This window comes from Nannobrachium achirus (genome assembly GCF_963921795.1).
Source record: "Nannobrachium achirus genome assembly, chromosome: 4".
Lineage (NCBI taxonomy): Eukaryota > Metazoa > Chordata > Actinopteri > Myctophiformes > Myctophidae > Nannobrachium > Nannobrachium achirus.
In genome coordinates this window covers 21,040,417-21,056,750 of record NC_137813.1, presented here as the reverse complement: position 1 = coordinate 21,056,750, position 16,334 = coordinate 21,040,417, and the positions used below count along the sequence as shown (strand labels likewise).

General features: G+C 40.4%; 1 protein-coding gene and 1 long non-coding RNA gene across 2 annotated transcripts; both read right to left on the bottom strand.

Moving 5' to 3' along the window:
* Positions 1-1,783: 1,783 nt before the first annotated feature.
* On the bottom strand, positions 1,784-4,653 carry LOC308283360 (plasma kallikrein-like). The gene is made up of 4 exons (XM_080723783.1): positions 4,621-4,653; positions 4,146-4,246; positions 3,289-3,448; positions 1,784-1,959 (listed from the first exon to the last, which is right to left on the bottom strand). The coding sequence occupies exons 2-4, from the start codon at positions 4,210-4,212 to the stop codon at positions 1,848-1,850; spliced, it is 339 nt and encodes a 112-aa protein (XP_080579909.1). The 5' UTR covers positions 4,213-4,246; positions 4,621-4,653; the 3' UTR covers positions 1,784-1,847.
* Positions 4,654-4,713: 60 nt separating this feature from the next.
* On the bottom strand, positions 4,714-5,777 carry LOC308284454. Its single transcript, XR_013962011.1, has 3 exons — positions 5,617-5,777; positions 4,986-5,101; positions 4,714-4,764 (listed from the first exon to the last, which is right to left on the bottom strand). It is a non-coding gene; the product is annotated as an uncharacterized lncRNA (long non-coding RNA).
* Between the last annotated feature and the right edge of the window lie 10,557 nt (positions 5,778-16,334).

Sequence of the window (16,334 nt, the reverse complement as noted above, 5' to 3'; positions counted from 1 at the left end):
ACACCACAACACTCCACACCACACCACACCACACCACACCACACCACACCACATCAAAATATCTACATTTTCCATTACACAAAAGTACCCCTATCGGTAAGAAACAAATTGACCCTTTTAACTGTGATTATAATACAATATAAATTTGTATCTTATATTTACAAGTGGCTTAGAGGCCACGCCCACTTCTCAAGCACGGACATGCTTGAAGCAAGCCTGATTCATGTCCGTGCTTGAAGCAAGCCTGATTCGCCCCCTGTCGCCACTGGGGGCAATGTGTTCACTGCTCTCTGGCCAGCCTGACACACACACACACACACACACACACACACACACACACACACAAATAGCTAATAGTTAGCTCACAACTTTCCACTTTTCTCTTTCACCTCAATCGCAGTAACATCCATTTATTTTTTCAAAACTTTTTTTTCCCCAATTTTTTTTCTCAAAATTTTCTTTTTCTCAAAAATTTTTTTTGTCAAATTTTTTTTTCTCAAACATTTTTTTTTCTCAAAAAATTTTTTTTTCTCATTTTTTTTTCTCACATTTTTTTCTCAAAAATTTTTTTTTCTCAAATTTTTTTCTCAAGAAACTATTTTTTTCTCAAAAAACTATTTTTTCTCAAAAACCTATCTTTTCTCAAAAAAAACATATTTGGCCATTACACACACCACACTGCCGCAACATGGCGGTGAGGGCCGCGCAGCGGCCCGAACTCTAGACTTTTCGGGCCGCAAACTTCTAGTTATTTACAACTATCCTAATTATAATGCACTACAATGGATTATAACTGTGATTATAATACACTATAAAGTATTAATATATTACTATGATAATTAAAATACACTATAATAGATTATAACTGTGATTATAACACAATAGAATCTTATGTATTACAACTATATCCTGGTGGTCTAAATGAAAAGTCAGTGAGTGATCAGTCATTATGAATTGTTTGCCCCTGTTAGGCCTAGCACAGACCTACTCTAGAGTGGATACTCTTTAGTACCACGTTTAGTACCACTTTCACACCACTCTGCTCAGGTCCTTGTAGTGGAATACCTGGCACAAGTGGGCGGTGTGGAGTGGTGTGGTGTTGGGCCATGTCAGTGGAAAAGGGGCAAGTCACACCAGAAAATGTACTTTCCAAGACTCAGTTTATTGCCATTTGGTCATTCGTCTCAGTATGCTCAGGCTAGGCTAGGTATAAAGACAGGTTTTTTTTTTTGTGTGTAGAATTACACTGCCATCGGGGGCACGCACGGTGGCGCAGTCAGTAGTGCTGTCGCCTCACAGCTAGAAGGTCCTGGGTTCGATTCCCGCCGGGGGACACTGTGGGTGCTGGGGGCGTGTTCCCTCCTCCGCGTCATCAGTGCCCACACCCTAGGTGGGGTTGGCAAAAGGGCCTTTCTGTGTGGAGTTTGCATGTTCTCCCCGTGTCTCCTAGGGTAGATACCCTCACAAAAACATGCAGTAATCCTGGTCTCTATAAAGCCTCCCCCTGGCCAGCCGGGGCGCCTGATGGAGGGGAATGGAACTGGTTGGAATAACGTGTTCCTTCCACGCGCTACGTCCAACCGGGGAAGCTCCCCCTATCAGGTGATAAGAAGCGGCCCGATCACTCCTCATGCATTGAAGGAAGCATGAGCTCAGTTCGGGGCCCTCCCCAGGTTGGCAGAGGGAGAGTAGAGCCCAGGATCACAGCTTAGGCAATTGGCACCGGGTGAAAAAATGGGTTACAAAAATCGTGGGATAAAAATAAAAAAATAAAAAAAGAATTACACTGCCATGTAGGAGAAGTGTGAAAAGAATCTTGATTTAGAAATGGGACTGATGTCTCTTCTTCAGGGAGGAGTCTGACAATTCTTCAGGGAGAATCCAGACAAAACGTTATGCAGTTTGGTAACTCTGGGAGGAGCAGGCATGGTAATTACCCTCTTCAGGTAGCAGCGACGCCTGAAATACAACATCAAACACAGTTTTAAATAATGCATAAACAATTGACAAAAATATTAGTTCCAGGTGCATATGGGTGTGTAATGTTAGCATACACAGGGATGGACAATATCGATAACATGATATGAGACTGAGGATTTTGGAAATCGTAATATTTCGATATGGCATATGTAATTCATATTTAATGGTGATGAAATTTCTATCTGAAACTTTTTCTAAACTTTTGTAAACTAAACATTTCTATTAAAATAAATAAATAAATAAATGTTGCTAATATACGGTAGCAACAGAAAAAAAAATACACAAATGCTGTAATGGATTGAAAGGTATAAACCGGTTTAAATGGGTTAAACTAGCAAGTTAACATGGTACAAAATGTATCATCAGAACTAGAGATTCTAACTAACTACTGTAACTTTTCAAACAAATAATTGTATCTGGGCAACATTTGGGGCGACATTGATATGTTTCAGACAATAACATTAAACCTATTTTATACTTTCATCTTTCAAAGATATACAAGCTCACAGCGCGGCACCGAGTAACGTGCTGCGAGCTTGTAGATCTGCTATTTTTTGAAAATCAGAATTTTGACCCGATTCTATAAGTGTCTTTTGAATCCTTCTAAGGTTTTTTTGAAAAACCTATCAACCTATCAAACAAATCAAATCAATGACCACACATGAAGCTAGTTAGCATTTGTTTTTGTTTTTTTGTTTTTTTGTAGGTTTTTAGAACTTTGATTATATTGTGTTTTTTCTAGATAGATATCCATTTGCATTTGTTATATTGTTGATGATGTACTGACATATTATCTTGTTTAATATTGTGATGTTATCTGCTTATTGTAAGTCGCTTTGGATTAAAAGCGTCTGTTAAATGCCTAAACTGTAAACTGTAAACTGTAAACCTATGTTTCTATGTCAGCAATCTGGCCAGCCATTGTCAAAGAAAAGGTCCTTTTCACTTAACTGGAGCTCAGTTAGTCTGTTCTTGAGAGACTACGTCAGTGGTTCTCAAACCTTTTCATGCGAAGGAACCCCAAACTGATATTTATTTGGCCACGGACCACCCATCTCAAAATATCTAGTTCCAGGGACCACCCCCAGAAGCGGAATTTGAGTTACAAACGTTCGCTTTAAAAATACATATATTCAAAGATTTGCACACATTTTCACAACTTTTTCAAAAATAGCAGATCTACAAGCTCGCAGCGTGGCACTTGGTGCCGCGCTGTGAGCTTGTATATCTGCTATTTCTCAATAGTTAAAGCATTCAATAATTCTAGGCTGTATTTTTGTCTGTGTGTGTTTGTCTATATAAACATACCAATATTGTGAGTCAAAGAAGGCCTCATTGACGTAGGTGTAGAACTGACAGTTGTGGTCTTCAGTACAGTTTCTCTGGCAGGTGTCTGGATCGTCCAGTAACACATAACGCATATCAGATCCCTCGAAATCTACGCCTTCATACACCGCCTTCATCCAGCCTATAGAGAGGAACATGACAGAGACAGAATGATGTTGCTTGGGACAACTAAATAGGAAAATGAATGAATGATCTCACAGGCCTCTGCCAATACTGTAAGTGTCTACCCTGGCTCGATATCAGTTCATCTGTGAGTCCAAGTGGTTGTTTCGTTTATATGCCAAAACAGCCAAATATCATGAAATCCCCTGGAGATGTTCACAAGATGTCTCTTTCACAACGTTGGGATGGACATAGGGACGTACATATGGACAGGCCGACCGACAGATGGACAGATATCGTCACTGTTGGGCAGAAACCTTGTATCTCCAAGTTTCAAATTTGTACATTTTTTCGTAAAGCAAAGCCCTGCTTCATCATACAAGGCCGTCACACAAAAGTAGTGAAAACAGCAGATCTACAAGCACACAACGCCTCGCGGTGCGAGGCGTTGTGTGCTTGTAGATCGGCTGTTTTCACTAGTTTAAATCATTTTAAAATAATAAATACAAAACAAACGGTTTTGGACATACAAGGTTTCCACCTGACAACGACGATATATATATGTATGGACATAAGAATGGACAGACGGAAGGACATATGGACACACCTTTTCCTTCATTTTTGCGGATACACCAAGTATTTATACTTATGAGTAGATTCCAATATTGGAATTAATTATTCAGTTGTTTTCTTTTTGCAGTTAGACAAGTACATACTGTTATCGGGCTGACAGGCGTGAGTTGGTATTCCAGAGACGGCTGCTTCATTATCTTTAGTCACCATATGATTTGCATTGTTCTTCAGGTAGCAACGGAACCTGGAATCATAATGCCAAGGACTTTTAGCTGCTGCAGACACAGCATGTGTACCGGTATGTATGTTTTAGACAGAATGAAGTTATTATCTATCTTGATTAATTACATTACTGTTACATGAAGAATAATCCTGAAAGGCAAAACTGTGTCCACTCATTCAATGCAGAGGAACCATGTCCAGTCACCTCGGACTCGCCTGCCTCATTCAGAACAGCACAAAGATTAGCCTCAGAAAGAAACGTCACTTTAACCCAAAATGGACGGATGCTTTCGCGACAATACAAGGTGCCAATGAAAGTTTTCAAGTATAATTAATGTTGTTGTTTTATCAACTGGCCCCATTTTTGCAATGTGGCCCACAGATTCAGCTATTCACCTTTTGTCAGTGTCATTGAAGTAGGTGAAGTAGGTGCAGAGTGGATGATTAGAACACAGGCTCTGGCGAGTGATCTGGTGATCAGTGATCTGGCGAGGTCATGTCCTTGGATAGCTGTGTTTGCAAACATCTTGGTCTGACATGCTGCAGTGCATGCACACACACACACACACACACACACACACACACACACACACACACACACACACACACACACACACACACACACACACACACACACACACACACACACACACACACACATTATGTTTGAACAATTTGAACAATTCCATACTTGTTTGATCAACAGTGAAGCAATAGCTGTGTTTGTGTATGTAGTGTACAGTATGTGCGTGTCAACATACGCATATTCTGGTGGGCTTGGTGCAATCTGTGGGAGAATCCTGAGACCACGCCAGCTTTTGCGTTTACCATTGCAAGCTTGGGTACTGTCCAGCTGAATTTTAGATGGCACTTGTATCTACAAACAGAATTTCCACAATCTTCAGCAAGAATTATTTTAAATACAGACCTTTGCCTTTTTTTACAATTACCATATACATTTTACCAGCGATTCAATTTTGACATAATTGTGTGCAAAACAAGATGGTCTTTTGAACCAAGGAGGGTGTTATAGGAATAGCCTCGCACAGCCAGGTTGTCAAGGAAGGGCACTTTTTCTTTGCAATGGCAGATTAGTCTGGCTATGCGAGGCTGTAGGAAAGGACACCAGTTCAGGTTCATTGAAGTTGCACAGCAAATTCCACGTAAATCTAGCAAGTGGTTTGTTGGGACCAAAGTTGTGGATAGATGGATAGATTTACAGATCGCCATCCTTCAATACCCGCTGCTAGAGGAGCTAAAAGCCATTGAACCAAACACGTATTTTATTCATTATTATAATTCCACAGACACTTCTTAATGGATGTTGAGGTGATACCAAGGTTTTCCAAGTTGAAGGTCTACCATTTGAGAAAGGTGCATGTAATGATTTACCTGATATCCTCTCTACTGAAGAGTCCATTGACAAATGTGAAGAACTCACAGCCAGGGTCTTGGGTGCAGGATTTCTGGCACTGCTCATAGTCTGCTGTGAACAGAGCGCGGTAGTCTGCTCCGGGGAAGTCAATATTCTCATACGCCGGAGACAGACAGACATCTGGCAGACAGTAAAGTATAGAAGGGAGTTTTCACCGATTTTACATTACCTCAGCATGCATGATGAGGTACAGTGTCAACCCAATACAGAATTGTTGACAAAGCAGGCTACACAATTATACAGGACACATTTTGTGCAGAATAGGACCCTGAAAAATACAGCAGGTATTAATACTAATAGCTTAGCCACTTAAACCATAATATTTTGTTGCACGACAAATAGCGAAAATAGATCATCTACACACTTACAACATGCCACAATCCGTTGTGAGGTTCAGTGTTGTGTAATAATAATCTAATCCAAATCTGAAAAGTAACTAGTATCTAATTCAATTTTTTGAAATGCAATATACCGGTAGTAGAATGTATAAAGTATTTAAAAAAAGGTTGAACACTTGGGTAAAGTATAAATGCCTCAAAATGTTACGTATTATTTACAAGACTATAGGAGATAAAGTAAAGCCCTGCTTCATCATACAAGTCGCACAAAACTAGTGAAAATAGCAGATAACAACGCCTCATGCTCGGTCAGCTGAGAGGGTCATCGGTTACAGGGCACACTTAAGTGCTCCAGGACCAGGAAGTGGGCTGGTCCACCTCCCTTTCCATACCTTTCAGCAAGTGGTACTGGTCTATTAAACCAGAACCTAATAATAATAACAACAATGTAGACTTCATTCAGCTGAAGAGAAAGCACCCTGGCCGGTGATTTATGCTATCTACACCATTAGTAAGGGGAACATAAGAAAATCTGCGAAGTAAATCGTTACCAAGAAATTCTTCACCAATGTTTTTCTAAAGGTATGTAATAATATGTACTAAAAGGTTGAAATTCAACTCCCGGGGGAAACCTCATAAAAAAATGATTTGTGTTTGTGTCCCATTAACTTTACTATACAGGAAAACAATACAAAAAATAAATATGCTTTAAGTAGCATGTGAGGGGTCAAACTAGGGGTTTTCATGATGCTGAATCCATTGCAAGCATTTGTTTTTAAACATTATGTGGGCTACAAATGGCCCCTACAAAATGGTGAAAAGTGATGATTCATCACTAAACCATCGTTTTGTGGGTCCGTTTTTAGCCCAAGGAATGTTTTTCATGCAAAACAAATGCTTGCAATGGATTCAGCATCATGAAAAACCCCTAGTTTGACCCCTCACATGCTACTTAAAGCATAGTTGTTTTCCTGTATAGTAAATTAATGGGACACAAACACAAATTGTTTTTTTTATGAGGTTTCCCCTGGGAGTTGAATTTCAACCTTTTAGTACATATTATTACACACCTTTAGAAACACATTGGTGAAGAAATTTCTTGGTAACGATTTACTTGCAGATTGGTCAAATATCTTATAAAATCCCCCTTACTACATGTAAATTCTAGGACTAGAAAAAGACTGATTGAGAAGTCTCAATCAGTCTATGAGTTATAAGTTAAGTGTACACTGATGTAATATAAACACAGGATTTGGGTGTACAGTATGTGCTGTTTACATTTCTAGTCAATTCAAAATCATGAAAACTTTATTTGAGCTGTATTTAAGATTTGTTTTAGGGTTTTTATGCCTTTATTATGGATAGGACATAATAGCAGGCTGACAGGAAATGGGGAGAGAAAGATGGGGAGTGACACGCAGCAAAGGCCATCGGGATCGGGGCTCGAACCTGTGTCACGCTGTCAAGCTGCATTCTTGCCTAGGTGCCTGGACTGCTGTGTCAGCGGCCCAGGCCTTTAAAACCATTCTACACAGAATAACATACTTCAAAGGAGGCATTACATTCCTGTAACTTACCTGCCGTCTCTGGTCCAGTCGGGTCGTAGAAAAGTGAAGAAGAGGCACTTTGGATGCTGAGTGCACATCATCTGGCAGTGTTCCACATCAGGAGAATACACATGAGTTATATCTGTTCCTGGGAAGTCAGTGTTCTCAAGGAGGTTTAGCTCACACCCTGGACAAATGGGAAAACAATGTGCGCACATGCATGCACGCACACACACACACACACACACACACACGCACACGCACGCGCACACGCACACACACGCGCACGCGCACACGCACGCGCACACACACACACACACACACACACACACACACACACACACACAGTACGTATTGGTACTCAGCTTTTAAGGGGTAAATTTGCATGAATAGAGAAACAAACAGTTATTACCTTGACTGAGGGAGAGTCCACACAAACAGAGCAGACCCACTAGAACCCAGTAAGCCTCCATCCTGATTTCTGCTGAAGCTTGCTTCAAGCTCAGCTGTACTCAGTGTGTTGGTTGAGAGCAAATGATTATTCAGGGGGCAGAGACCCTGGACTCTAGGATTTGCATATTGATCATGGTACTGATAGTTTTAGTAGAAGTATTTTTTTCCTCACACATTTTTCACCAATCATTTAAAATATTTTTTACAATTTTCAAAATGAGCAGGTCTACAAACTCATGACGCAATGCGTTGTGAGGTTGTAGGGGTCGCCTTTCTATTATCGGCATCACCTGTGCTTTATTGAACCGATGAACAGGTTTTACCGATGGCACAGCCCTATGGGCCAGCTATGGGCCAGCTCTGCCTTTACAATATGGACCTCACCCTCCACTATAAGGATGAGCCGGTGAGGTCCCAAACATTATGCTACATTATGTCCTTCACTAAAACATACGTACCGGTAAATCAAATAGGCCTACAGCAGGGGTGGGCAACTTTTATGATGGCGAGGGCCACTATATTTCCACCTTCACTCCAGAGGGCCACATTGCATATTGCATTTACGTTCTACTTTGTCATTCTAGTATCTTATACAAAAATATAGCTGCAAGCAGCGATAAAGTGGCCAAGGTAGAAAAAGTAGGAAAGCAAAAAAGCATCAAGGGAAAGCAAAGAAGAAATCAAAGAAAAACTGGAAGCAGTGTTCTTCCGAACAGGTCTCCGGCAGGTCAGGTGTTTTTTTTGGCCTAGTGGTGACTATAATAGGCCAAAGTCAAAAGGGTACCACGTGTTCTTTGGCCTTTCACGGCAATCGGACGCTGCATGCGGGATTTGAGGCATTTTGTTCCAAAAATGGGTTTTGCAAAAATTGACCCGCTGGTGGCGCTATAACAGGCCAATGTGAGAAGGGTGGCATCTGTTCCTTGGCCTAGTGGGAATGTGCGTGCAAAATCTCACACAAATAGCAGGCTGCGTTTGAGACATTTTGTTCAAAAAGGAGCAATCCTGCAAACCTTGGAATTCAATGTTAGCCAATTAGATAGAATATGATATTGGACAAATCCATCATGATTACATCACTGTAGAGATACTGTGTGCCCATTTGTGTGATTATCGGATAAAATCTGAAGGAGTAATATCGAAGAATGCGTTTTCGGCCTTCTGGTGGCGCTATAAATGACAGACTCTGCCGATTTTACACTAATCGGCATAGTTATTGGTGAAAGCACAAATTGACCTCTACACAACATGTATGCAAAAGACTATATGCAACAGACATAAAATAGTTCCAAAGAACTCAAGGTTTTAACTCAATATCTTTATTTTCCAACTTTTTCATTAGTTGTCTTTGTTGAAGAGTTGGTCATCAGGTTGTAAACCTTCAAAACAGAGGGTTAACAACCTAGCCATTTTCAGGCATGTCTTTTAAATCACAATGTTTTCAAATAATTCAAGTAGTAAACGTCTTCAAATAAAGTTTTTAAACATTAAGTATTGTGAAGTCTGAACCCAAACCAGCACACGGAAACAGTTCTCAAGGTGAAAACGCAATAAGCGTTGTTTTATTCAATGGGGCGTTCCCCTAAAACATGAAATAAAGTTCTTCCCAAAACCGGGGCTTTTAACACGTCTTCAAATAAAGTTTTTAAACATTAAGTATTGTGAAGTCTGAACCCAAACCAGCACACGGAAACAGTTCTCAAGGTGAAAACGCAATAAGCGTTGTTTTATTCAATGGGGCGTTCCCCTAAAACATGAAATAAAGTTCTTCCCAAAACCGGGGCTTTTAACTCAAAATATGCTTCTTTCCAGAACTTAACAAACAGGGGTTACATTCGAAACACATGTTTCACAGTATGCCGTTGCTTCCATTAACACATGCCATTTCTCTTCCAAGATTCAGATGCAGCTCCTAATTTGCCTACAATGGGAACAGATAGAACCACCATTAGCAATGTGGCAAAATACAGAGCAAATGAACATAGTGGAGTTTTGCTTACTGCTCGCTGGAAGAGTCCCTTCGAGAGCCAGCTACACAGTGAAGCAGAGCTCGGTGGTTAAGAGCAAAAACATTTGGATTGCCTGACTCGGAGAAGCTGTGTTGCGGCCAGGTGCTGACAAATCAAACTGATTGCAACAAGCAGCCATCTTAGCTGCTGCATTCTGGGAAATGTAGTTTTTCTGAAAACCAAACAAAGCCATCAGTTAGATTCAGTTCACATGCAAAAAACAGGGCCTGGATAAAAAAAAGATATCAACTAATCAGCCGATCTACAAGGTTAAAACAAAATCAAGTCAACAGATCTGCTGATTTGGAGGTTGTGATTTGCCATCCAATTTGCGTGATTTTAGGCCAAAATCTGTAGGAGCAGTGTTGAAAAATGTTTTGCAAGAATCGGCCTCATGGTGGCGCTGGAGGGCCATATGAGAAATCAGGCAGCCAAGGAGTGTGTGCAAAGTTTGGCATGGATAGGGGCAATGGTAGCGGAGATATGAATAGGGCAAAAGTATGATGTCACGCGGACAGAGTGACAGCCGGTGGAGGTTTCGATAGTAACTGCGACCTAACAGTCGCAATAATACTCACATCTCTTTAGTTAAATGCTTACATTAAAGAAAGAGATGAGGCCACACCCCAAACAATAGTGGACACAGGCAATCATCCACAACTAAACACTCCTGACAATATAAACTAATAAAAATAAACTAATCAGCCGATCTACAAGCTTAAAACAAAATAAAGTCGACAAATCTGCTGATCTACAAGCTTGCCATTGAACTCAAAACACATCAATAATCAACTTAGCAGCTTATCTACAAGCAATAATTACATTCCCGAAATGAATCTTTTTACATTCCAATCCCAAAACCAGAAACAAACATTTCTGAGCCACATGTTCACTTACCAATTTATCTTCCAGCCAGGTGAGGTGAGCTGAGGTGAATGAATTAAACTGAATGAATGAATTAAAACTGTTAGAAATAGGAATAGTTGTTGAAATAATGAACAGTACAGATCTGCAGCAGCTCCAGTGATGTGCACCTCACTGAGCAAACTGCAGACTGACGGTTTTATACTGGGTGTGGTGATGATTGTCAATTGCTGCGCAGCTGTGTGACTGATTGTGACTTGGGGACCGGGACCAGGGGCGTCACAAGGGGTAGGAAAGTGGGACTGAGTTACTAGGGCCCAAGTTGGAGGGGCCCTAGTAACTTTAGCTATTGAAAAATAGCAGATATACAAGCTAACAGCGCGTCGGTGCCGCGCTGCGAGCTTGTAGATCTGCTTATTTTTGAAAAGTCGTGAAAATGTGTGCAAATCTTTGAATATATGTGTTTTTTTAAGCGAACATTTGTAACTCAAATTTTGCTTCTGGGGTGTCCCTGGAACTAAATATTTTGAGATGGGGGTCCGTGGCTAAATACATATAATTTTGGGGGTCCTTCACATGAAAAAGTTTGAGCATCACTGACATGGAAACATATGTTTCTTGCACACATTTTCACATTTTTTTCAAAAATAGCAGATCTACAAGCTCGCAGCGTGGCACTCGGTGCCGCGCTGTGAGCTTGTATATCTGCTATTTTTCAATAGTTAACATTCATGGGGGGCCCGCTGTGAATCCTTGTACCCAGGGCCCAGAATTTGGTGTGACGCCCCTGACCGGGACCAAAACATTGCATGTGGAAATGAAGAAAACATTCCATTTAAAAATAAAATGAAACTAGGAATAAGTGTCACTGCGGCTGCTTTTTCCTACCCATAACCATAGGTCAGACAGGATTGTGTCAGTCTTTCTGCAGGCTCGCCATCTTTCAGATTCAGTTCTAGGCAATAAACCTGGCCTGGATCAAAGAAAAAGGCCAAATGAATAGAAAAACAAAAATTCAAATAATCTGCTGCACTACAGGCTTGAAACAAAATAATTCCATTAATCTGCCCAACTAGGCATTGGCATTAAACTCAAAATACATCAATTCAATAATCAACGTTGCAGCTAACATACAAGCATTACATTCCAAAAGAAATCGTTTAACATTTAGATCCCAAAACCAAAAACAACATAACATTTCAGAGCACATGGTTAGCTTACCAAGTCACATTGTTCCTCCATCACACACAGCCAGTGTATCGAGTGGATTGGGTAGGTATGGTCAGGTGAGGTAAATCTAAAAGCCAAATTATAGTATGGGTAAGTATAATGAATAAAACTGTTAGAAATTGGAATAGTTGTTGGAATAATGAACAGTGTACAGACCTGCAGCTGCTGCATAATGTAGCAGTGAGTAGCAGCAACCAGCAGCACCATGCAGCTTCCAAACAATCTGAGAGGGGGGGAGTGGCTTCAACTCAACCACTATTTATACTCTTGCTTAAGAAGGTTGCCATGTTTGGTCGGGTTGCCATGTTTAGTTGCAATACCAGGGTTTTCACGGCAAAATGTTGTAAAATGTATTTTAAATGCATGAGGTAAGGCTTGAACAGGAGACTTCTGGAATGATAGACAAAGGCCTTACCATGTGAACTATGCACAGCTCTGCACAGTGAGAAAATATTACTTTGAATGTTTGTTTTAGAGGCAGAAGAATAATTTGCATAAAACCGCAATATGAATTGAATTATTAAAAAAGCATGTTTCAATTTTTAAAAAAATCCGATCTGACAAATCTTTAGATATTGGTCCAAGGTTCATGTAAAAAAAGTTCCGTGCACGTGACGCGAAAGTTCCGGAATAAAAGCGGGTTTAAGTGTTTTACAAACTGCTCAACATTGCGGAAAATCTAAGGGCGGAGCTTACTTAACAAAGACACAGATGTCTTCCGCTTGAGTCAAGGCACGCGTGTAAGCAAGTTGCATGTCTTCAAACGAAACGAGGCATGACTTATGCCCCTTTAAAGTTTGAGTTTTCAAACGCTTCGTATAGCGCCCCCCTTTGGCCAATTGGAGTAAGATTGCTTTCAGTGATATTTGGACTAACCCTCGACATATTTGCCAAATGCCATGAACGTGTCACTTTGCATGTATGATTTAGAGGCAGAAGAATAATTTGCATAAAACTGCAACATTGAGTGAATTATTAAAAAATAATGTTTCGCTTTAAAAGAAATCTGCCGAGACAGATCTGACCGCATTGGTCCAAAGTTCATGTAAAAAAAGTTTCGCGCACGTTACGCGAAAATCCCAGGAGGAGATAGATTTTGACTGTTTTTCATATAATTCAAAATTGTGGGAGAAGTAAAGGTCAGAGGTCAAAAGTCAGAGCGTAAAAGTTGTTCGGCATGAGGAGACGCATAAGTGTATACAGGTTTCATTGCTGTACCTGAAACAGGGCATGAGCTACACCAGTTCAAAGTTGGCATTTTTCAAAGGCTTCCTACAGCGCCACCCTTTGGCCGATTGTTGCGAGCTTCGCGATTTAGCCGTTTGGCATAGTCCTCTGCCATACTGCCGAGTTTCGTAAAAAGTGACTGCACGGTCTAGCCGCTAGAGAAAAAGTGGCGGAATAATGATGAAGTCCAATATCAATGAGTGGCCTTTTGCCACTTCGTGGCCTTGGCCACTAACTAGACCTTACCCGTTCGAATATATGTGCTGCAAAATATGTGCAGAGTGTGGGTTATGGGGAAAGTAACTGTAACTGCCGATCTACAAGCTCCAAACGCATCGCGCTGCGATGCGTTTTGAGCTTGTAGATCGGCTATTTTTGCTTCTTTTGAATTGGAATCCTGAATACTTTTTTGTTATTTTTAATTGGAATCCTGAAATCTAACATTTTGATTTAATTTCCAACGCATTTAGTTATATACTACAGTACTTATGTTAACTTTATGAACTTAAATACAAATACTTTGGACATACAAAAATAAAATACATTTTAATACTACTATACCAGTCATTAAGCTACTAAGATAGTAGCAGGTCATGTTTGGAATTGTAACAGCTGAAATCAATGATATATCAGTATTCCGGTATTAAATTTGCCCATGTATGGCCTACACTACAATATAAGCTATGGCTCTTAACAGTAATCTATCGATGACTCACCCTTGGAGACTTGAATTCACACAAATTAAACTCTTTGTGTCTCCTACTGGATAGGTAGAGGGTCTTTATTATTATTAAACTCTTTGTGTCTCCTACTGGATAGGTAGAGGGTCTTTATTATTATCAACAAAATATTGGCTTAGGAATGCAAAAAAATAATATCCAAAAAAAGTAATCCAATTCAATGCTTCACAGGGTGTGTAATGGATAGGAAATAATTCATTTTTTTGGGGGGTGAACTACTCCTTTAATGCACAAATCGACAAATGGTTATGTTTAGGCATTGATTTATCAGATTTACTTTAGGTATAAAGATAAAATGGTTGTGTAATTATTATTTTGATAAAGTGTATAGGCAGGCACTGGCAAATTTTGTTTGATTGAGTTTAGGGTCTGTATGTGTTGGTGTCAAAACACTGCCAGGTTGAGTCGACATGGTCCACACATGAGTCACAGTACAGGGAAGTTCTGTATGGTTGCTATGGTATTACTAAGTGGTAGCTCAGTTAATTATTAGATGTTGGTCAATAGGTTAGCTAGTTGTATATGGGTTACAACAAGAGTCTGGCCAGGGCTTGGGGACTAGATGATGCCATTGGTGTGATAAGGACTGTCACAGCCAGGGGAAATCAGTTCATGTTAGACACTTGAGAACAGCAAAAAGTGACTAGTGGGAGAAAAGAGTGCACAACACTACCACCTGATGGCCTGAAATGTGACTTGTGTGTATTGAACCCTATTGAACATTGCATTGTAATATTCAACATTAGTGCTGAAATAAAACCCCTACAAGTCCTTATGGGTTGCTAATACGCAAATGTTTTAATCTCATGATTTAAAGGTAGGGTTAGTGATGTTTTTGTTCAATAAAAATGTTTTTTGTTTTGTTAAAAAGGTAAAGCTCAATATTTTTGTTAGTAATCATTGCCAATATCAGATGAGAGTACCCATTGATCAGCTGTTTTGTGTTGCATTTTTGTCGGCACATTTATTTGTCATCTTTTCCAATTTCTATTAATTCTCTCCTGATCAAACATCTTGTATAATGACCTGAAAATGCTGGAGATCCCTGTTACTGAACAAACTCTTAGCAATGATTACTAAAAGAAACTAGAAAATATTGTTCCTTCGAAACAATTGTGGGCTCGCTTCAAGCCAGAAAACAATGGCTATGAAAGTACAAAATGTCAAGATCGCAGGCAGTGCTCACTTTGACGTTACTGACGTCAAAGATTGGTCCATTTTGTTCCAAAAATGTGTTATGCAAAAGTTGACCCGCTGGTGGCGCTATAACAGGCTAATGTGAGAAGGGTGGTATCTGTTCCTTGACCTATTGGGAATGTGCTTGCAAAATTTCACACACATTGCAGGCTGTGTTCATGATTTGAGGTGTTTTTGGCTTTGGCCACTTTATCGCTGCTTGCAGCTATATTGTTGTTTTTATAATCGCGAAGATATTTGAATGTTGTTGTTTGTTTTTTTTTGCTTGCTATTTGTTATGTCCATGAATTGAATACCAAGGACTTCCGACGTAAACAAACAAGACGTAAAAGGACTTATTTGGGATGTTCCTGTTAGGCAGAGTGTTTAATTGTACTTGTACTGTACTACATTTCTTTGTATGACTATACTTTTAATGTTCTTCATTTTGTCTAATAAAACCCTTTGATACACTCGGACTGAAACACCAGCAGAAAACACTCTCCCATCTTGGAGGTGTAGCAGCAAGAGCCGCTGATACAAACGACCTACGGCCTGGTCGCGACTTAGGCCACGACTTGGAGGTCGTAGGTCCCGGTTCTGGAGGTTTTGCGCGATCTCGGTCGTAATTCAGCGACCTGGGAAGTCCGCGATCGAAACTCTACGCTTGCTAAGGGAAGGGACGCGAGTTTAGAAACTCTACGCTTGCTAAGGGAAGGAGCGCCGCGATCGAAACTCTACGCTTGCTAAGGGAAGGGACGCGAGTTTAGAAACTCTACTTGCTAAGGGAAGGAGCGCTCGTTTTCAACAGCGTCGGCAGGTTAGCTACTCAGTGTCGGCAGGTTAGGGTTAGGGTTAGGGTTAGGGTTAGGGTTAGGGTTAGGGTTAGAGTTGGGGTTAGGGTTAAGGTTAGGGTTAGAGTTAGAGTTGGGGTTAGGGTTAAGGATAGGTTTTGGTGCACCTCGCGCGGTCCAAGTGACTACAATGGAGCGCTTCCTACCTCCGGTTCAGCCAATCACAAGCTTCAAAAGGTTGAATAGCGCTGCTGCTCTAGAATATTCTGCAAAAAGACCTTTTAAATACGACCGCGG

What these genes read in the sequence shown, in the direction of transcription:
- LOC308283360 (XM_080723783.1), bottom strand. Translation starts at nt 4,212, where the DNA reads ATGGTGACTAAAGATAATGAAGCAGCCGTCTCTGGAATACCAACTCAC. An exon ending in CGCCTGTCAGCCCGATAACA is followed by an intron (nt 3,449 to 4,145) that starts GTATGTACTTGT and finishes TCCTCTCTATAG; the next exon opens with GCTGGATGAAGGCGGTGTAT. An exon ending in TTCTTTGACTCACAATATTG is followed by an intron (nt 1,960 to 3,288) that starts GTATGTTTATAT and finishes GTTGTATTTCAG; the next exon opens with GCGTCGCTGCTACCTGAAGA.